This window comes from Muntiacus reevesi, chromosome 3, assembly GCF_963930625.1.
Source record: "Muntiacus reevesi chromosome 3, mMunRee1.1, whole genome shotgun sequence".
Taxonomy (NCBI): Eukaryota; Metazoa; Chordata; class Mammalia; order Artiodactyla; family Cervidae; genus Muntiacus; species Muntiacus reevesi.
In genome coordinates, this window is record NC_089251.1 from 7,331,398 (window position 1) to 7,352,413 (window position 21,016).

At 56.5% G+C, this 21,016-nt stretch overlaps 2 protein-coding genes across 5 annotated transcripts; one reads left to right on the top strand and one right to left on the bottom strand.

The window, feature by feature from the left end:
- The first annotated feature begins 98 nt into the window (after positions 1-98).
- ZDHHC12 (zinc finger DHHC-type palmitoyltransferase 12) lies at positions 99-3,615 on the top strand. Of its 4 annotated transcripts, none has more exons than XM_065928322.1 (5): positions 99-244; positions 1,904-2,040; positions 2,398-2,475; positions 2,644-2,832; positions 2,956-3,615. In XM_065928322.1, exons 1-5 carry the CDS (start codon positions 145-147, stop codon positions 3,265-3,267), a joined length of 816 nt encoding a protein of 271 aa, XP_065784394.1. In that variant the 5' UTR covers positions 99-144; the 3' UTR covers positions 3,268-3,615. The 4 variants fall into 4 exon arrangements, with proteins under 4 accessions (XP_065784394.1, XP_065784392.1, XP_065784395.1 ...); XM_065928320.1 differs by having other exon boundaries at positions 2,644-2,810; XM_065928323.1 differs by having other exon boundaries at positions 2,644-2,810; positions 2,978-3,615.
- Positions 3,554-16,671, bottom strand: PKN3 (protein kinase N3). Its single transcript, XM_065928319.1, has 22 exons — positions 16,559-16,671; positions 14,060-14,300; positions 13,713-13,858; positions 12,438-12,549; positions 12,234-12,361; positions 11,041-11,224; positions 9,303-9,449; positions 9,106-9,215; positions 8,851-8,994; positions 8,349-8,424; positions 8,104-8,272; positions 7,808-7,910; positions 7,632-7,699; positions 7,253-7,316; positions 7,017-7,108; positions 6,410-6,586; positions 5,393-5,455; positions 5,174-5,250; positions 4,591-4,733; positions 4,395-4,502; positions 4,180-4,260; positions 3,554-4,073 (listed from the first exon to the last, which is right to left on the bottom strand). Exons 1-22 carry the CDS (start codon positions 16,580-16,582, stop codon positions 3,861-3,863), a joined length of 2,670 nt encoding a protein of 889 aa, XP_065784391.1. The 5' UTR covers positions 16,583-16,671; the 3' UTR covers positions 3,554-3,860.
- Between the last annotated feature and the right edge of the window lie 4,345 nt (positions 16,672-21,016).

Genomic DNA, 21,016 nt, shown 5'->3' on the forward strand with positions numbered 1-21,016 from the left:
TGTCGCCCAATAGGCGGCCTCCCTGGCCCAATCCGGCCACGCCCACAGCCCGTATCCGCCAATCCCCGGGTGGCCGCGGGCCCTGTTCCTCGGAGGGCCCGCCCCTCTGAGCGCTTCTTCCGGGTGGGGCCCGGGGCCGAGGCGATGGCGCCCTGGGCGCTCCTCACCCCTGGGGTCCTGGTGCGGACCGGGCATACTGTGCTGACCTGGGGGATCACGTTGGTACTCTTCCTGCATGATACCGGTGAGCCGGAACCCTCGCGACCCCGGACCCACCCGATCCCGCGTGATTCCCCAGATGTTTGGGTCTCACTGAGTCCCTTGTCAACCCCCCGGAGATCCTGGGATTTCCCCCTGACTCTTCCCGCGCCAGAGGCCCCCTCCCCACCTCTCATTCCGAGAGCCACCTGCTTTCCGCCTAATACCCAGTTGATCCCTAATAAATCCCAGAATCTTCCTGATCCCTGCCAGATACCCTTGTCTGTCCCAGGACCCACCCGGTGCCCACCTGATCCGACGACCCGCTCGAGACCCCATCTTCCCTGATCCTGGGACCCGCCCGACCCTTCCCAGGAATTGACTCCCAAGATTCCGAGGATCAACTAGATGAAGGGCTGGCATCCCGCCCACCCCATCCCTGCGTGGCCCTAGCTGCCCCAAGTCGGGGCTCCCCACCTTCAGGCAAGAGGACATGGCAGAGGGGAGAAGCCTGTCCCTCCTGTCCTCATCCCCGTGAGCGCTCATTCATTCCACCCACCCACTTCCATCCTTCCCCCTCTTTACCTGCCACAGGCCACCTCCAGCACAGACTTTCACCCTTCCTCAACACCACCACCACCACAACCCCCACCCCTTCCTCCTCGCTGCAGCCTAAGCTCCTGGACCAGGGGCATTCTCACTTTCCTCCCAAGACTTGAGTCTCCTCCACTGGCTTCACCCCTTAGCCTAAAAACCTGCTCAGTCTCCGCATTGGAAAGAAATCCCCCACTGCAACCTCCTTTTCTTCTCCACTCCCTTTTACAGTCAAGGGGCACCTGAGTTGTCCACACTCTGATGTCTGGCTGGCTGTCTCCTGCCTCTCCCTGCTCAGCCCTCCACCCCCTTCCCCCAAACCTTCAGTCACCTCCATGGGCTGGACCCTGGCGGTGGCCTGGGCTCCCCTACAGCATTCCAACCTGACAGCCACACCCTTCTCTATCTCTGTTTCTTGTGCATCTCTTACCTGGCCAGCCTCTTTCCATCTCAGAGCCAGAGTCCTCCTCCCTGTCCCCCATATCCAGCCAAGTCTGGTCCCATCACCCCTTACCTCCAATCTGGTCAACCCCCCTGTCATTACCCTTGCCCAGACACACTCCTCTCTGTGTCCTGGATAGGCCTCCCCTCTGATCCATCTTTACTTTAGCACTAAGAGGGCTTTCAGAAACATGCATGCTAAGTCGCTTCAGTCGTATCTATGCAACCCTACGGGCTGTAACCCACCAGGCTCCTCTGTTCATGGGATTCTCCAGGCAAGAATACTGGAGTGGATTGCCATTCCCTCCTCCAGGGGATCTTCCCCACCCAGGGATGGAACCCGCATCTCTTATGTCTCCTGCATTGGCAGGAGGGTTCTTTTTTGTTAGTGCCACCTGGGAAGCCGTTCAGAAATATATCTGACCCTGTAACCTTCCATGGTTCCCTACTGCCCTCCAGAGACAGTGTAGATTAACTGCTTTTTTTCTCTTCTCCGAAACCTGAACTTCTCCCTCCTGCACCCTATGTAGTGGCCACACCCGACCATTCATTAAACCCCATTTCCAGGCCTTTGTTCATCCAGGGACACACTTCCCACCTCCAGTTGCACCCTCCCCCACCACGCCCGTTCCACAGTCCTGGCCTCACTCTCCCCCTCTGGCCTCTCCAGCACTGCGGCAGTGGGAAGAGCAGGGGGAACTGCTCCTGCCCCTCACCTTCCTGCTGCTCGTGCTGGGCTCCCTGCTGCTTTACCTGACCGTGTCACTCATGGACCCGGGCTACGTGAATGTCCTGCCTCAGCCCCAGGTAACTAGGAGGCCCAAACGCCTCCTCCCTCCACCAGGGAACTCAAGATTCCAGTGAGTCTCATGCTAGACACAGCTGAGAGCTTTCCTAGGGAATCCCAAGGAACCATCTTGCCAGACCTAGGGCCCCGTCCTACAATGAGAAAATGGCCAAGGTCCAGAGAGGGGAAGTAACTGGCCAAAGTCACACAACCTCGCAGTCCAGGGCACCCTGCCCCATTCTGCCACCTCCATGACACATGGATGGGCCCCCAAATATGCACACCCAGAGCTAAGCTGGGCCCCAAGGGAGACACCCACAAGTCTCAGCTGCCTCCCAAGGGACCCCATCTCATCCTCTGTCCCCCCCCCTTTTCAGGAGGAGGCCAAGGAAGAGCAGACAGCCATGGTTCCTCACGCCACCCCCCTTCGGCGCTGCGGATACTGCATGGTGCTGGTGGGTGATGCGGGGACCTCCGTGGGAGGACTCAGGCAAGGCCAAGACTTCTTGGCCTCACCCCCTTCCTCCAGGAAGGCCTCCCAGATGCCAGCCCTGACCTCCCACCCTCATTGCTGGGCCTAGAGGGGAGCCGGTGTTGAGGCCCAACTCCCTCTGTGCCCACAGCAACCCCTGCGGGCTCGGCACTGCCGTGAGTGCCGTCGCTGTGTCCGCCGCTACGACCACCACTGCCCCTGGATGGAGAACTGTGTGGGCGAGCGCAACCACCCGCTCTTCGTGGCCTACCTGGCGCTGCAGCTGGTGGTGCTTCTGTGGGCCCTGTACCTGGCATGGTGGGTTGCCCCGGCGCCCTGGGTGTGGGGGAGGACCAGCACCCCAGGCTCCCTCTTCAGGGGCCTTGGACCCTCTCCCAAATGGCCGTCCCCTCGGGCGACCCCGCCGCCAGCCCTGGTCCTTGTCGCTCTCCTTCCCTTGCAGGTCCGGCCTCCGCTTCTTCCAGCCCTGGGGGCTCTGGCTGCGGTCCAGCGGGCTCCTGTTCGCCACCTTCCTGCTGCTGTCGCTCTTCTCCCTGGTGGCCGGCCTGCTCCTGGCCTCGCATCTCTATCTGGTGGCCAGCAACACCACCACCTGGGAGTTCATCTCCTCCCACCGCATCGCCTACCTCCGCCAGCGCCCCGGCAACCCCTTCGACCGCGGCCTGACCCGCAACCTGGCCCACTTCTTCTGTGGATGGCCCCCGGGCTCCTGGGAGACCCTCTGGGCCGAGGACGAGGAGGAGGAAGGCAGTAGCCAAGCTGTTTAGGGTCGCTGGAAGCCGGGGCCACCATCTTGTGCCTGAAAACCAGAGAGGCCGCACCCAGAGGGGTCAGCCCTCCAAGGGCCTGGGGCTCCTCACTCCTGCCCACTCCTTCCGGGCCTCAGAGTGGAGCTGAGGGGTTGTACCCTGCCTCGGTGGGCAGCTCTGCCCTCCCCAGGCAGAAGAAAAGGAAGAGGACGCATGGGGAGGCTCAGGCACAAGGAGAGACCTGGGCTTCGGACACCTCCGCCCCACCCCCAAGTCAGGCTGCGTCCAGCGCACAGTTTTATAAATTTAATGAACCATAAAGCAAGTCAAGTATTAAAAAAAACCAAACCATTCCTCGCTGCGCCACGCTTTCTGGTCTAGGTCTCGCAGCGGGCAGGGGAGAGGAGGTCGGGGGAAGGGGGCGGGCAGCACTCGCCCGGTGACTGAGCAGTGCCCACGACAGCCCCATGGCTGCCACCTCGAGCCCCAGAGGCCCATCAATCCCAGCGTGCCCAGGTGGGCAGACAGGCGGGCAAAGCAGAGGCTCTAACCGTCCGGCGTGGGGGAGCGGGCAGGGGGTGGAGAGGCCGGGAGGCCCTCAGGGCTCCAGGAATCTCTCAGACACGAAGTCGAAGTCCCGGAAGGCAGCCTGCTGGCGGGCGGTGAGGGGGCTGCGGGGGTCAGGTGGGGTCAGGGCGGGTGGCAGCCCCGTGAACTCGCCCTCGAAGTAGCGCAGGTCTGTGGGGCCGCAGAGGGTGGGTACAAAGGGGGGCTGGACGGCGCGGGCGAGCAGAGCCTGCCAGTCGGTGGTCTGGGGGCAAAGGCGTACCTCAGATGATGGGAACAGCAGCCCCCGTGGGCCCTCGACCCCTCCCTCTGCGCCAGGCACTGGGACCGCTGTGGCCACGGCCGCTCACCCTGAAGAAAGGCTGGGTCTTGATTTCCTCAGCATCTCGCTCGCCCGCCCCCAGGCGCTTCTCAGGGCACTTCTGGAGGAGCTGGGGGCGAGGACAGGGGCTCATTCAGGGCGCTCAGCCCCAGACACTGCCCTGCTGCCCGCAGCCTCTCGGGTAGGGAGCCTGGAGAGCCACAAGAAGCCCTCCGGCCCAGCCCGGGACCCTGCAGCGATTACCTTCTGAATAAGCTCGAGGCCTTGCACCGACAGAAAGCGGGGGTATGGGGCTTCTGCATTGACGATACAGTCAAACACCTCCTCCTCGGTGTCCCCTGGAAACGGGCACTGCGGGGAGGGGGCTCAGCAGGGAGGCCCCCCACCCAACCTCCACCCAACCTGGGGGCCCCAGCAGCTCTCCCCATCCAACACTCACCTCGCCCACCAGCATCTCATAGAGCAGCACGCCCAGCCCCCACCAGTCCACAGCCCGTGTGTAGGCCTCCTGAGTCAGCACCTCAGGGGCCAGGAACTCCGGGGTGCCGCAGAAGGTGCTCGTCCGGTCCCCAAAGCCGATCCCTGCCAACCAACATCCACACTGATGCCAGCGTGCTGTGGCAGCCACAAGAACCTCTAGTTGTAAGAATCAACCACCAACCCTTAGGACTCCATGCAAGGAACCCCGTGCCGAGCCCTGCCCCACACCCTTGGAGGCGGGAACGGTTTTCACGCCACCTGATGGATGAGGAATGTGAGTCTCAGCGAAGCCTGTGTGCCAGGGTCATGCAGAAAGCAGAACCCAGCACCCTCTCCCAGGCCAAGCTCTCCCTCCAGCCGAGGGCAAGGGGGTTTCTCTGAGTTTTTAAGGCGGGGAAGGACGAGCCAATGCATCTAGCTGGTCCCTGGAAGGAGGGCTGGGAGGCACATTTCCTGGAAGATGCCACTTGCTCGCCACCCTACTGGCCTCGATGGAACGAGCAAGGCAGGAGGACACAGGCTCCTGGATGGGAGGCACCCACCTTCCTTACAAAGCCCAAAGTCTGCGATCTTCAGGAAACCCTGGGCGTCCAGGAGAAGATTATCCAACTTAAGGTCTCTGAGGGCAAGGCAGGGCAGACCCCAAGGAAGCTGAGACGTGCTGAGGCCCAGGGAACAGCAGCCCCGCCTCATAGCAGCCCAGGAGGAGGGCAGCCCCTGACCCCCTTGCCTACTCTCCCAGCATCCCGGGGGCAAGTTACCTGTAAATGATCTTCTGCTCGTGTAAGAACTGCAGCCCCAGGACCACACAGGCCAGATAGAACCTGGAGGGTTGGTGCAGGGGGGAGTTCAGACCCAGGACTGTGGGGGACAGGGCAGGGAGGCACCAGGATGGCCATGGCTTGGGGACCCCTGATGTCCCTGCCAGAGTCAGGGTAGGGCTCCTCCTGACAACAGCCTACCCTTCCGGTGACCTTAGATTGTGCCAGGAATGACACCAAGTGTCCACATGCCCATCCTGGCATCCTCCTGGCAGCCTCCGTTGGTACCATCATGCCTATTTTTTTTAATTTTTAAAAAATGTTATTATTATTTTTTTTACTGCACTAGGTTTTCGTTGCTGTGCATGGGCTTTCTCTAGTTGCGGTGAACTGGGGGTAATGATGACTGTTTCACAGGTTTAGCTACAGAACATGGGCTCGAGGTGTGTGGGCTTCAGTAGTTGCAGCCCTTGGTCTCAGTAGCTGCTCCGAGACATGTGAAATTTTCCTGGACTAGGAATCAAACCTGTGTCCCCTGCACCTGCAGGTGGGTTCTTAAGCATTAGATCACCCAGGGAAGCCTCATCATGCCTGTTTTTTTAAATGAGGATCTGAGACTCTACACTGGTAAATGACCTACCCTGGGTCACAGAGCGAGTGGCAGAGCTGACACGTGAATCTGGGCTCCAGAGTCCACACTCTGGTGGGCAAGACATAACAATGCCATCTGTCAGTCACTTACTACTCACCAGTCCCTAGGCTCTGCAATTTCTAAATGTTATGTCCACCGATGCACCAAGCCTATGAAGCAGTTATTATCCCCAATTCACCTCCATATACACTGAGGTCTGAGGTCACAAAGGCTGTGAGGGTTTGATAACCAGGATGTGAACTGAGGCCTCACTGATTGCACGCGCTCTTTGGCTGACGGGCACCATGGAGGAAGCAGGATGAAGGGGCCGTCAGGGACAGGGGGCCCAGGGAAGGTTGGCTGGAAGAGGCGAGAGGAGGACCCACCGGGCCTGGGGCTCAGGAAAGACGTCCTCATGGATCTGCATCATGAGGTCACCGCCGGGCGCAAACTCAGTCACGAAGCAGGCATGGCTGGAGGTCTGGAAGCAGGCGAGGAGAGGAAGCAGGAACGGATGCCCTGTGCAGCCCACCGCCTCAAGGATTCGCTTCTCACAGTACAGGCTGCAAGAGAAGGGCGTGGGTTTCACAGGCAAGGAGGGAACCCAAAAGGGAAGGAAGACCTCCCCTGGCTGTGCCCTGTCACCCACACAACTCCCCTGGGTCAGTGGCTCTTAAAACTGCCAGGCAGGTAGAGTGACAGTTCATATGTATCCGGGACTCGCATAGGTCTTGAACTTGTACCGCCGCCCTGTTCCCATTTCACAGATGAGGAACCTGAGGTGCACAGACAGGAGACCTGCCCAAGGGCACACAGTTCACAACTGCAGTTGCTAATAAGAGAGCCCAGACCTGGCTGGCCCCACAGGCTCACTTCTTCGAAGCCCCAGAAGCATTCAGCTGCCTTCTGGAGCCACCAGCCCAGCCCAGGCCTGCCGTCCTGAGTTCCCTCCAGACGCCGGGGTGCTGGGAGCCCCCCGACCTCAACACACACCTCTCAATCTCGTCCCGGCTCAGCACCTCCTGCTTCTTCAGCGCTTTGATGGCATAGTATTGCCCCGTCCCCTTGAATTGGACCAAGAGGACCTGAAGACCAGAGAGAGGTTTGGGTTACAGGTGGGCAGTACAGGAATCTATTTCCCCTGCCCACTGCCCCCCAGAGCCCAGCGCCCCCTAGCTAACGTGCTGGGGCCTGCCCACCCCCTTCCGCCGCACCTCCTCAGCCCCTACCTTCCCGAAGTGGCCCCGGCCCAGCACGGCCAAGCAGCGGAAGTCCTGAAGCCGGGGGGGTTTCCTGCAAGAGAAAGGGCACAGGAAGCCCCCAGCACAAGGAAGGGCTGGGCCTCCACCAGGAGACGCTCCAAACCCCCCGTGCTCGATCCTGGGTGGTCCCCCTCTATGGGGCTGCAGAGCCCGGGGGAGGCGGGCAGGGTTCCCAGGACTGCAGTGTCTTGGGGTCTGGCAAGCAGGCTGAGCTCAATAATGTGGGTTCAACAAGTGAGAACCTGAGCGAGCCAAGGAGCCCGGGGTGAGGTGTGAACGTCTGACATGCAAATACCCAGATGAGTGGATAAAAGCCTCAAACACCGAGGTGAGCCCGCCGGGGTACCTGGTAGCCGGGACTGGCAGAGGCAGCTCGAGTCGAATCCTGGGCTCCATGTGGGGACGTTTGGTGCGCTGCAAGGGGAGAGGGTCTCAGGGCAGAGCAGGGCTTCCTTCCCTCCAGCCCTGCCACGCGACCTGGGCAGCCCCCAAGGTGACCAACCCTGCCCTGCTGCCCCTCACCGGCATCTCTTCAGGGGTTGGCTCCTGGGCCAGGTAGAGGCGAGGGGGCTTGGGTAGGGGTTGGATCTCTTCTTGCAAGGGGGTCTTCTTGGGTGGGAAGTTACTGTGGGGTAGAAGCAGACACATACCAGGCACAGACAGTTAGAGCAGCAGTCAGGGAGGGCGGGGGTGGACACACAGCCACGCGAGACAGACAGACAGGTCAGAGGGCGAGCCACGGGGCAGGCACCATCTGCATCTGGAGAGAGGTGACACTGCAGAGAAGCAGGCAACCTGGGGTGAGCGAGGCTCCTCACCTGGGTGAGTCGGGGTCGGTGGCCCGTTGGGGTGTGGCTGGAGTCTGGGAGCACGCTTTGGGGGGGCTGATGGTGCTTGGGGAGCTGCATGGGGGCAGCAGGCTCATGACCAAGCGTCCCCAAGCCGCCATGCTGAGATTCATCTGGGAAGCCCTCAGGAAGTCCTGACCTGGGACAAAAGCAGGCTCAGTCTCCAGGTCTCCGGAGGGGCCCAGCCCTGCTCCCTGCTCGCCAGCCTTCCATACCTCTGCGTTTTGAGAAAATGCGTTTCTGCCTCTGCAGTCGGGGCCTCCTCTCGATGACAGGGTCACAGAAGGTCACCTGTAGGGGAAGGGGGCAGGGCTGAAGACCAGTTCCCTCCCACCTGCCCCAGGCACCTCCTCGGCCTCCAGGATTCCAGCCTGAGCCCACTGTCAACAGATGCAAGAGCTACAGGAACTCAGAGAGAATGGATTCGGCATCCTCACTGGTACCAGGGGAGAAACTGAGGTCTGGAGGAGAAAGGGACTTGTCCAGGGTCGCACACGGGGCGGGGCAGTCAGGACAAGGACGCGGGCTATTCCTCTCTTGTGAAGTCCTCAGACACTGGCTGGGAATCTTTCATCCCTGGAGAGCTCCTCCCCTGGGGCCTCAGTTTCCACTCCTCGCTGTGGATTGGGGGCAGGGGGGGCACAGTCTCCAAGGCCCCTCTCACGTTAACAGATCCATGGGCCCATGAGGTCAGAGGGCAGGGGCTGGGGGGGGCACCTGGGCAAAGAGCAGTCCCTGTGGCACCAAGCTGAGGGACAGCTGGTGACAGGCATTGTCCAGGAAGTCCTCTAGCCTCAGGAAGGCCACGCCACACAGCTGCCTCCAGTCCCGCCAGTGGACCCCGATCTCCAGTTCCCGGGCCTACACGGGGAGTCCAGGTTGAGTGGGGGTGAGCCTGGCACCAGCCACTACCTGTCCAGCCTTCCACCCCACGAACCGCGATCACCCCGGTCCACATAAGGGCAGCCTCACCCGCTCCAGGGCAATGACAAAGGTCTGGTCCCAGGACTGCTTGGCCACAGGCCCCCAGCCCGTCTGGCCCACAATGCGATTGTCCACCTTCAGCACGGCCAGCACCTCACCTGCAAGGCCAGAATCGGGGCTCAGGGCAGGCCAGGAGTCGGGGGGGGGACCTTTGCGCTCCCCAGCTTCCCGGGCCCCCTACTCACTGGCCAGCTCGCCTCCCCCACGCTGCTGCTTGGCTCTGCTCCGAAGCCAGCCCTGGGAGGGGCTCCCGGCCAGCGCGGCCGCGGGGGAACGTCCAGGCACCGCTGTCAGCAGCTGCTCACAGCCCAGGAGGCGGACCTGCAGTGTCCCTGTCGGGGAGCGTGGTGAGGGGCCATCATCAGATGCCATCCTCCAAGGGGTCCCTGGGACCCCAGGAATGCTGCCTTCTCATGGAGGTAGCAAAACCAGAGCCTGATCGCCTTACGCCTTGGCAGCCACCTGCCACCCTGGGGGCCGACCAACTGGTCCTCCCCTCCTGCCATCCCTCTACGTGTGGGAAGAAGCAGGGACACAGAGGCAGAGAAGTCAGACTCAGACCTCAGTCCTCTCGCTGCCCAGGGCTCCGGGCCTAGGGAGCACCACGCCAGGGACAAGAGCCCCAGAGGAGCAGGGTGCCTGGCCGGCCACCTCTTCCTGGGGCCTAACTCAGCCCCACTTCCTGTGGTGGGTACCAGTATGTTTTGCCAACCAAGTGGGCTCATTTTTAGGGTCACTAGAGATTTGTCCCTCCAAGGATAGAGGAAACAGTGGGACTCTAGCAGCTCTTGAGGACATACATAGGGCTGAAGAGCACCATTTAGGGAGTCGGGGCCTGGGGGGTTATACTCCGAGAGACCTTATAAACCGAGGCAGTGCCCAGGATGGGAAGGTCATCCTAGAAAGAATGACTGGAGGAATGTGGGTGTTTAGTTGGAAGACAGCTAACGGGGTGGCTTCAAGTACCTGAATTTTAGGCCTTTTAACAAGCCCTAGAGATGGCTGGATAGCATCACCAATTCAACAGACACAAACTTGGAGAAACTCTGAGAAATAGTGAGGGACAGGGAGGCCTGGTGTGTTGCAGTCCATGCAGTCGCAAAGACTCGGACACGACTTAGCGAGGGAACAACAAACAAGACCTTGCCCTCACCTTCCCCAACTTGTTGACTTGGTCAACTCCCTTAAGCCCATCAAGGACATGCCTCCCCCTCCAGGAAGCATTCCTTGGTTCCCCAAGGCCAGGTGACGGGGCCCATGCAGTCCCTGTACTTTTCCCCTTCAGCTCTGCTCACAATGGGATGAGGCCTATCTATTCTGTACCAGCTCTGTGCAGGCAGGGGCTGGGCCCTCTAGTTGGCACTGGGTCCCTGTTGGGAAATTCAGGGCTTCCGTAGTGTCGGATCCACTCAGGATAAGGAAGCACTTTCTAATAGAACTGGGTACCAAGGCCTCCAGGGCTGTGAGCTCCCTAACACTGGCACGTCCAGCCTAACACTCTCATGGTTCCTCATTGAAACACACTGGGGAAGAATTTGGAGAAGATTTTCAATCCTGACTTCACCATCCTTAGCTGTGTGACCTTGGGCCACTGACACCCCCTCTCCAGACCTCAGCTTATCACTCTGTCAAATGGGGATGATAACAGAACCTACTTCATAGGGTTGGTGTGAAAATTCGAGTACTTCATGTGCAACAACTCACTGAATTGTCACACCAGCCCTATGAAGTAGGTGCTGTTATCACCCCCATTTGACAGAGTGATAAACTGAGGTCTAGAGAGGGGGTGTCAGTGGCCCAAGGTCACACAGCTAAGGGATGGTGAAGCCAGGATTGAAAATCTCCAAAATTCTTCACCACTGAGTTCCAGGCTCCTCCCTGGAAGGGAAGGACAGCTCTGAAGTAGGAGGGGCTCCCGGATACCTGTCATGGCGGTGGGTTTCACAAGTGTCCCTGAAGGCTGCGGGTTCCCAGACGCAGCAGTCCGCAGCTCCCGGGCCACTCTGCCGCGCAGAGGGTGAGCAGGAGGCAGTCTCTCCAGCAGCTGCTCCAAGGCCAGCCGCAGGAGGTCCAGTTTCTGGCAGGACTCCTGGAGCTGGGCCTGAGCCTGCAGGAGGGATACAGGCAGGGGATACAGGGCTCTGGGGTAATGGCGAGGGCAGCGGCTCAGGTCACCCAGAGGCACCCTGGATGAGGTCTAGACCAGAGGTCCCCAACCTTTTTGACGCCTGGGACTGGTTGTGGAAGACAATTTTTCCACGGACTGGAGGTGGGAGGGATGGTTTCAGGACAATTCAAGCGCATTATGTTTTTGTGAAGCTGATGCTCCAACACTTTGGCCACCTGATGCGAAGAGCCGAATCATTAGAAAAGACCCTGATGCTGGGAAAGACTAAGGGCAGGAGGAGAAGGGGATGACAGAGGACAAGATGGTTGGATGGTATCACCAACTTGATGGACATGAGTTTGAGCAAGCTCTGGATGATGGTGAAGGACAGGGTAGCCTGACGTGCTGCAGTCCATGGGGTCACAAAGAGTCGGACACGACTGAGTGGCTAAACAACAACATTTTTGTGCACTTTACTTCTAATCTAGTGCTACTGCTGATCTGACAGGAGGTACCGGTCCGTGGCTTGGAAGTTGGAGACCCCCGATCTAGACAAGAATGTGTCTTCTGGGCTTCCCTGGTGGTTGCGTGGTAAAGAATTTGCCTGCCAGTGCAACAGACACGGATTCAATCCCTGGTCTGGGAAGATTCTGCATGCCTTGGGGCAACTAAGCCACACGCCACAATTATGGAGCCTGTGCTCTAGAGCCCGAGAGCCACAACTGCCGAGCCCTGAATCCTGTGCCCCTGGAGCCTGTGCTCCGCAACAAGAGAAGCCACCACAGTGAGGAGCCTGTGCACCGCAACTAGAGAGCAGCCCCCACTCACCACTACAGAAAGGCCCAAGCAGCAACGAAGACTCAGCAGAGCCAAACAGAAAGAAAGAAAATTATATATATAAAAAGAATGTGCCTCCTGTTTCCTCGTGGCCTGCCGAGCGGTATCACCAGCCACTACAGAGGGTGGTACCAGTCAGAGAGGAAGCAATGGGAGGGGACCAGGGTCTGACCTCAGCCAGCACCTTGCGATCCTGTGTTCGTCGGCTACCAAGCAGCTTCACCACGTTCTTGGCGCCCTCAGCCACGGCAGCCTCGATGCGTAGACGGTGCCGTAGTTCCTCTACCATCAGGTCAGGACCTGGGAGGAGGAGGGGTCAGCCACCTCAGGCCCCAGCCCTGCTCCACCCGGCCCAGCCCCCCTGGCCAGGCCTCACCTGGCTCGGGGGACCCGCTGGCCTCCAGGCTACTGATCTTCATTCGCAGCAGGGCCACCTTCAGCTGGCTGTCCTGGAGCATCTGCTGGGCGGCTGCCAGCAGCTTCCTCTCCTATAGGGTTATGACACATACCCCATCAGGCCAGGACTAGGCCAGCGCCTTCCTGGTCAGACTGGGGACTGGACCAAGCCTCCTCCATCAGTCTGGGTTGAAGCTAAGCCTCCCTCAGTAGACCAGATAACTATAGCCAGTTCAGATCAGTTCAGTCGCTCAGTCATGTCCGACTCTTTGCGACCCCATGGACTGCAGCACGCCAGGTTTCCCTGTCCATCACCAACTCCCGGAGCTTACTCCAACTCATGTCCATTGAGTCAGTGATGCCATCCAACCATCTTATCCACTGTCATCCCCTTCTCCTGCCTTCAATCTTTCCCAGCAACAGGGTCCTTTCAAAAGAGCCAGCTCTTCACATGAAGTAGCCAAAATATTGGAGTTTCAGCTTCAGCATCAGTCCTTCCAATGAATATTCAGGCTTGGTTTCCTTTAGGATGGATTGGTTGGATCTCCTTACAGTCCAAGGGACACTCAAGAGTCTTCTCAGACACCACAGTTCAAAAGCATCAATTCTTCGGTGCTCAGCTTTCTTTATAGTCCAACTCTCACATCCATACATGACTACTGGAAAAACCATAGCCTTGACTAGATGGACCTTTGTTGGCAAAGTAATGTCTCTGCTTTTTAATATCTTTTATATTTTATTTTAAAAAATTATTTATTTATTATTATTTGGGGGGGCCCAGGCCACATGGCGTGTGAGCATCTTAGTTCCCTGACTAGGGATCGAACCTGCAGCACCCCTTGCATTAGAAGTGCAGTCTTAACCAGGAAGCTTCCAAGCCTCCCTTTTTCGACTAGCTCTGCAACAGAGCCTCCCCCATCAGACTAGACAAGGAAGGGCTCAGGTCAAGCCTCCATTATGAGATGAGGGTGAGCTTCCACATCATATCAGGAGTTGGGACAGGAGCTGGGACTTCCCTACCAGACTTGGGGTTGGGTTGGGATTCCCCATCACCCTGGTGTTTTGCCTTCTTTGTTAGACAAGGGATTGGAGCCAAGCTGAGATTTGGGGCCTGCCTCCCCCATCAGACTAAGGGTAGAGTGTCTCCCTTACAGGATCAACGGCTAGGCTGCATTTCCCTATCAGGTTAGCCGCTGGATCACTACCTTCTCGAATAATCTGAGAACACAAATCTCTTCCCTCCAGGGGGCCTTACCTTGGGAGTGCCAGTGGCGTAGGTGTGGGTCATGTTCTCAGCCCCCTGCCTGACTTTCAGCTCCACCTGCAGCTGCCTCTGTAGAGCCTCCAGGTGCCGGGCTCTTGCCTGCTCGGCCAGTGGCCGAGGTCCTGAGGCCGCGGGCTCTGTGTGCAAAGAGTGTGGGGCATGTGAACCCTTCCTCCAGAGCAGAGAGCTACCCCCCAATGCCTCGCTCGCTCCTCTCCACCCCTCTTGGGCAGGGCTGTCTCAGGAGAAGCTCTGAGAGTAGGTCAGGGCCAAGGTCAAGGAGCGGGGTCAACTTGTCACTTCCCATCCCAAGGGGCCTCCTCATGCTCCTCACTCACCAGCCGGGCCCGGCCCAGCCGCGGGCAGCAGGATGCGGGCGTGAAGCTCCCGCAGCTCTCCATGCAGCTGCTCCAGGCGGCGGTTGGAGGACCGCAGCAGCTGCTGCACATGGCCCAGGTGGCGGCGGTCTGTGGCCACCCGCCGCAGGTTTTCCACACCCTCCTTGATCTTCAGCTCCTTCTGGATGGCCCGGCGGATCACCTCTTTCTCATCCTCCAGAAGCCGATGGCCTGCCCCAGGCTGTGGGAAGGCAGAGGGATCAGGCCTCTGGGACCCACCTCCAAAGCCTCTGCTCATCACAGAAGGAGGTGGGAGAGAGGCAGGTGTGGATGGCACCCAGGACTGACCCACAGGGTGCCTCTCTGACCTCAGAGCGAGTATCCCTAAGCCAGATGGATGCCCCAAGGGTACGTTCCAGCCCACGTTCCTGTTGTCTGCCATCAGAGAGAAGGGGAAGAGGAAAAAAAAACTTAACATTTCTAGGGTGTTCTGTTCTAAGACCTGTGCAGACATGAACCTGTCGAACCTGACAGCAACTCCATGAGGTAGGTGCAGTTATCATCCCCATTTTACAGATGAGGAAACTGAGGCACAGAGAGGTGACATGATTTGCTCAAGGCCACAACACAGAGACAGAAAGGCACTGTCTCTTGGGCCCCAGTCTTTCCCTGCCAGCCACACGTAATCAGGCTGCTCTCAAGTCTAGGATCCAAAAAAAGAGACCCCAGGAACTTCCCTGGTAGCACAGTGGTTAAGAATCCTCCTTCCAACGCAGGCGACTCAGGTTCGATCCCTGGTCACAGAACTGAGATCGCATATGCTCTAGGGCAACTAAGCCCGCACGCCACAACTAGAGAACATGCAACAAGAGAAACCCGTGTGCCGCAACAAAAAGCCAGAGCAACCAAAATGTTTTAAAATAACAACAACAACAAAAAAAGAGGCTCGGCACTGAGAAGGGACCTCCCGAGGTCAGACAGACAGGGCAGTCCGTGGCCGGAGTAGAAGAAGCCAGGGCTGCTCCCTTGAGGGTCTGACCGGTCAGGTGGCAAAGCAGAGGCCCCGTGGGGCTGAGGAGGTCTCCAGGGGCCCACTCCCAGCTCAGCTCAGCTCTTGAGAGGAAGTGGAAGGCTCTCTCACCACTTCACCCCAAGTGGGAGCAAGAAGAGGGAAACCTCTTTCCCAGAGGCCATTTCAAACCAACCGGTGCCAAAGCTGACTTCGGCCCAGGGTAACTCATGACACCCCCACCCCAAGGACCCTGTGAGAGCTTCCATCTTACCTCTCCACGCTCCATCTCCCGCGCACAGTGGAAGGGGTGGCCACCCCAGTCTCAAGGACCCCCGCCCCAGGCCTCCGCTTGCCCGCTGGCCCGGCTGTCAGAGGGCAGGGGCGGGCCTCAGGAAATCCTTTGAGGGCCCTAGGCCAGAGGGCCAGAGCCAAAGGCCTGAGCAAACAAAGATCTCATGGAGCTGGGGGCCCGGCACCGGGGTCCTGAGTCACCCAGCTGCCGCTGCTGGGCGGAGGTTAACAGGAAATCGGAAAATGTGTACAAGCCACGGCGGGAACAGGCCGAGGGACCTCCGGAGGAAGGGGGAGGGAGGGAGGGGGCAGACGCAGTCCTGAGTGTTGCCCAAGGGGTGGGGGCACTCAAAGAGTCTTCTGGAGAACACTTCACCCGAGAGCGGAGCGGAGCGCGGTCCTGTCGGCTCCGGGCTGGAATCCCGCCAAGTGCGCACACACCTCTCCTTTTCCGCTGGGCGTCTGGGGCCCGATCTTGTACACAGACGTCCCCATCCCCGTTTGCCGAGAGCTAGAACTCCACTTCTCCTCACCACCTCCCCCCCCCCCGCACCGGCCCCCAATAACGAGACACACAACCTCAGCCCCAGGGCCCACGCGAACCTACTGCTGCAACTCCGCCCCCTCGCCATTTGGGCCGCTGGACTATGTATGCCCCTCCCCCGGGGGTCCCCCCAGCCCCGCCTCCTGTGTGCTGCGGGAGGAACCCCACAAGTGCGCGGGGTCGGCCTCCTCCGCCTGCTGATCACATGCCTCTCTCCCTCCCCCCCCCCCCCACCCCGAGAAGTGGTCCCCGTGTGCCTGCACACGCCCCCTTTTTGGTCCCAGCGGGTGCTCATCGATCTTAGAGTCCTACCTGGAAGAATAGATTTTTAGGAAACTCTCGGGCCCACCCTTGGTGGCCCTGACTGCGGATTCAGACGTGCTCATGGGCTGGCCCGACGGAGGCTCTGAGTCACTGGGAGGTGATTTGGGGACATTTCCAGGGGGGCAGAAACCACTTACCACCACCCCCCCTCCCAGGACTCAGATCTGCTCCGCGGAGGTGTAGGGGGCCCAGGGCAGGGGGCTGGGAAGGGACAGGGGAAGGGGGCTGGGGGCGCTGCCGGATCCCGGGGCAGTGAACGAGCTCCCCCTCAACCCACCCCCCAACCCTGGCCCGCGCCCGCAGCCCGTCCTTTCCGGGCGCCATTCACCTGCCGCTGCGCCCCCTCCTCCATGGCGCCACTCCCGCTGCTCGGCCCCTCCTCTCCACCACTCCGGTTCCGGAAGCCCCGGCCCCCTCCGCCAGGGCTTTCCTACTTGAAACTTCCCGGGAAGTCGCGCCGGAGACACGGGATCCGGCGCCCCCTCCCGAGCTCCGCTGGCCCTGGCGGGAGCCGGGGACCAGCGCCACCCCTCGGCTGCGCGGGATCGAGCCCCAGTGCAGACCCCGAGGCCCCGGATCCGACGTCCCCGCGGAATGTGGAACCCAGGGCGCCTCATCTGAGGCCGCGGTTCCCGCTCCCGTGCGACACTGGGCCCCACCCCGGGATACAGGGACAGAAAGGGACATTTCCCGGGTCGGGGGTTCTCCAGTCGCCACTGGGTCGCTGCAGTCAGAGGGGCAGGCCCAGGTGTGGACAGCGCCGCCTGCCGGCCTCGGGGCAAGGCCTGTGTGGCCGGTCCGCTCCGGGACAGGTCAGCCTCGTCTCCCTCGGGACCCCGCAACGACCTGGCTCCCGCCCGAAAAAATCTCTCCTCTCCCATGTCGTTGGTGTAAAATGGGCTAATATCATACCTGTCGCCCCCTAAGAAGTCTTGGCTCTGTCTGTAGACACTGTTAAAATGTATGGGTGGGAAAATAAAGCCTTACCCAAATGATACCAAATTAGGAATGAATCCAAAATCTCTCAGGACCTCCCCCTCACCCCCTCCATCATTTGACTAGACTGGAACTCTGGTTCAGTCAGTGCCGCTCATTCAGCCTTTGCCCCAAAGCACTCATCTAAACAGAAGATACATTTAAACATTGAGGAAAAAAAAAAAAACACCATCTCAGGAAATACCGTCTTAGGTATTCTGGCAATGGCTTTCTAGGGGACCCTGGTTCTTTATTGCCCACTAGTCTAGGATTGTCTGGAGAAGGTAATGGCAACCCACTCCAGTATTCTTGCCTGGAAAAATCCCATGGACAGAGGAGCCTGGCAAGCTACAGTCTGGAGGTGGTTTAATCACTAAGCCGGGCTACAGTCTATGGGGTCACAAAGAGCCAAATAGCCAGACTGAGCAACCAACACTAGGGTTGTAGCTCCAATACTTTGGCCACCTGATGGGAAGAGCTGACTCACTGGTAAAGACCCTGATGCTGGGAAAGATTGGAGGGCAGCAGAGGATGAAATGGTTAGATAGTATTACTGACCAAATGGATTTAAGCAAACTCCAGGAGATAGTGAAGGACAGGGAAGCGTGGAGTGCTGCAGTCCATGGGGTCACAGGCAGTCGGACACGACTGAGGGACTGAGTAACATAGGGTTGTTCAGCCAATCCCCGTCGTCCTATGCTCACAAGCACCTCTTGCCATGACTTCACTGGAAGGAGCCTCCTCCACGGGGCCAGAAGTGAATAAGGGTCAAATATTGAAGGTGGCTTATTGCTGACTTTGAAGAGGTGCTTTCATAGGAGAAACCATGTCAGTTCCTCTTTGACCAATTCCTTCACAGTGAATGGAAAGTGAAATGTGGCATAACAAGGGCAATCCTGGGATAGTCCTGCATTGGAAATCAACCAAATTACGAACATATGCAAAAGCAACATGGTTCAGTGGGAGAAATGATGACTTCATAATCAGAGACAAGTGACACTTTTACATATAAACAAACCAGAGTTGTTGAAGGATAGACAAATATTTAACACCTAGTACACTAGGAGGCACATGGTAGACTCTTTCAGGTGGGGTTTATTGAGGTGCCCTTAGCTGAATGTTGATGCTAAAAAATAACAGAGGTTACCACAGCACCTGAATTATGTAGAACTCGATGATTTTTCAAGTTTGCATTCAAGTGTTTCATCGCTTTGTGGCCACTAAGGTAAAAAGGGGTTCCAAAGTAGAATACATCCACCTTTCCTAACAAACCCCAGGCTGGACACACCTACAGCCCTCAGCTGATGGCTAAGTATAAAGAGATAGCTCCATCTTGCCTAGATGTCTGATGGGTGATGGTATTTCATAAAATTGTTAATTCTTAGGAAAACTGAAGTTCACAATTAACATCCAGTGGATAGTAAACAGCCCAAAACAACTCTGGCTAATGAACTATTAAGTTGTGTAACATCAACTTGAAAGGAACGGTCCCAGCAGGCTACATAAGTGCACATCTACCCCTTTCTATCTCTCTTTTTCCTTCTGGGCATGGCAGACATCACTCCACCTACATTTAGATTTACCTCCCTTATATTTGCATCTGAGCATGCAATGTCACTAATTAAGTTGGCACACACCCTCCACTTCCTATTCTCCTCACAAAACTGTAGTCCCTTTCCCCTCAAGATTCATTAAAAATAGAACTTGTAAATCTCCATTAAATACAGCCACGCATACAAAATTTGACTTTTGCTATGGTGAGGGATAGACTTTTCAAAATAAGCTGTTGTCCTTTTAAACAACTGAAATAATTTGCTATTTACTCGTCTCCTAAAGAGTCTGTCTCAATCTTCACGAAATCCTGAACATCGTTCTTTTCCCCAAATAATTCCACTCTTGCAATAACTAGGAAGGATTTTATAGCAAAATCTAACAAAAAGGCAGAAAAACCAAATCTGTTTGAGCTCAAGTGAAACCATGAAACCAGATGTGTTATCAAACAGTAATGATAAAGATTACTAAATTAATTCAGAAACACAAGTATACATTCATCCGAAGTCTGCAAACAGCTAACACATTTGTGAAGCAGGTCAGATGTTAAAGCAAATTTGTCAGCCCGACATTTAGGTTAGAGTCACCAACTAACTGCATTTCAGAGCCACTTGCTTGAAATCATAAGGACCTGTCAGACCACCTCAACTGCAGAGAATCCTTGAAATTTTTAAATGTAAAACACATAAGCTACTGTCCTCTATGTCCCAATTCATGTAGCTATTAAGCTCTCCTTACAAGCAGAGTATGGCACGGCTTGGCAAGTAAATGTCCCAGAGAAACTACCGTAACAAGCACTTTTTGTTTAGATGTCCTTGTACGGAAGGAGCTTTGAGCCATTCACCTGGTAGTTTTCAAAACATCCCTAAGGGCCTGCCCGAAGACTTCTCGCAGTTGGGAACAATGCAGACTACACTGTTTGCCCCTTCTGCCTTCTCCCAGTCTAGCACTCCTTCATTAGGCGTAAGGGAATCTAAAGGGTAGTCTCAGTAATCAGGAGGAAATTCCCTTTAAGGGGTCCTATCTTTTGAGCACATTCCCCACAATTAACATATAGCAGTTTCATTAAATAACCTAACAGCACCAGCATACAAAAAACAGTTTTGTAAGATGTCTCTTTGTGAAACAAATATCAGTTATTACTTCACAAATACTGTTTCAAGTGACCACTGTTTTCTTTTCTCTAGCGAAAAGCCCTTCCACATGTTGAGACCTCAAAATCAAAGACTGAATCCCCTCAGGAAATGACTACCTTTCAAATAACAGTTAATTTGTCCACGACTTCCAAACATACCTTTCCATGTAGATGTATGCACCTATGCTATACTTACTGAACTACCTGAAGGGGCGGTTCTCCCCATTTCCCAGTCACAATGAACACAAATCAAAACAAAGCAGAAAAACTAGCTTATCATCTATATCCAAAAGTAAGTAGTAATATTTCTCTATGAAACAAGGAGAATGACCCCAGTCAAAAAAATCTTTACGTTCCTTTATTGGAGCAAGATTCCTGACCGGTATACAGTGATGTATTTGCTACAGAGACCTGTGCAGAAATTACACACTATCCATCTAGACAGGTTTTTGTTACACTTTGCCTACTGATGGAGTAGTTCCATTTATAAAGTTCTTATACATCAAAAAGCTTTGAATTTGACCCGGCTGTCCATTAATTCATCTCTGAAAAAGCTAAGTGGCATTTAATTTTAGCTACTATATTTTACAGCATTAAAAAGCTTATGCATTAGGTAGCTTCTCAAAATGTGATTTATGCACAATGGCATTTAGCAGATAGAGCAGTCCATCATCTCCTTCGGATTCACACAGACAGGTCTCATTGGAGAGCTATTTGCTAAAAAGCTGGTACTTTGAGATAAAAGTACTCCTAACCTGAGTTTCTTACCACCAACATGGACTTCTTACTCTGAAAGCCTGTCTTCTCGGCCACATCTTACAGTGCCAGTGAAGACATGCGAACAATTGCCCTGTGTTAACTCGGCAGAGGAGCACCAGGTCTGTCTGATGGTGGTGGCAGGCACTATTAATATCTAGGTAAATAAAAGCCCACATTTTGAAATGATTTGAGATACAAATCAAAGGTACAACACATTCAGAACCGAGTTTTCAGCGATCTGGTATCCCCAGTGATGTGAAGATTTTCAGAAACTGACGGCAAATTGTACCCACGATGGGTTCCCAGCTATGGAGACATTAATACATTGATTCAAATCCCTTTACTCAATCAACATAGCCCTGAGGT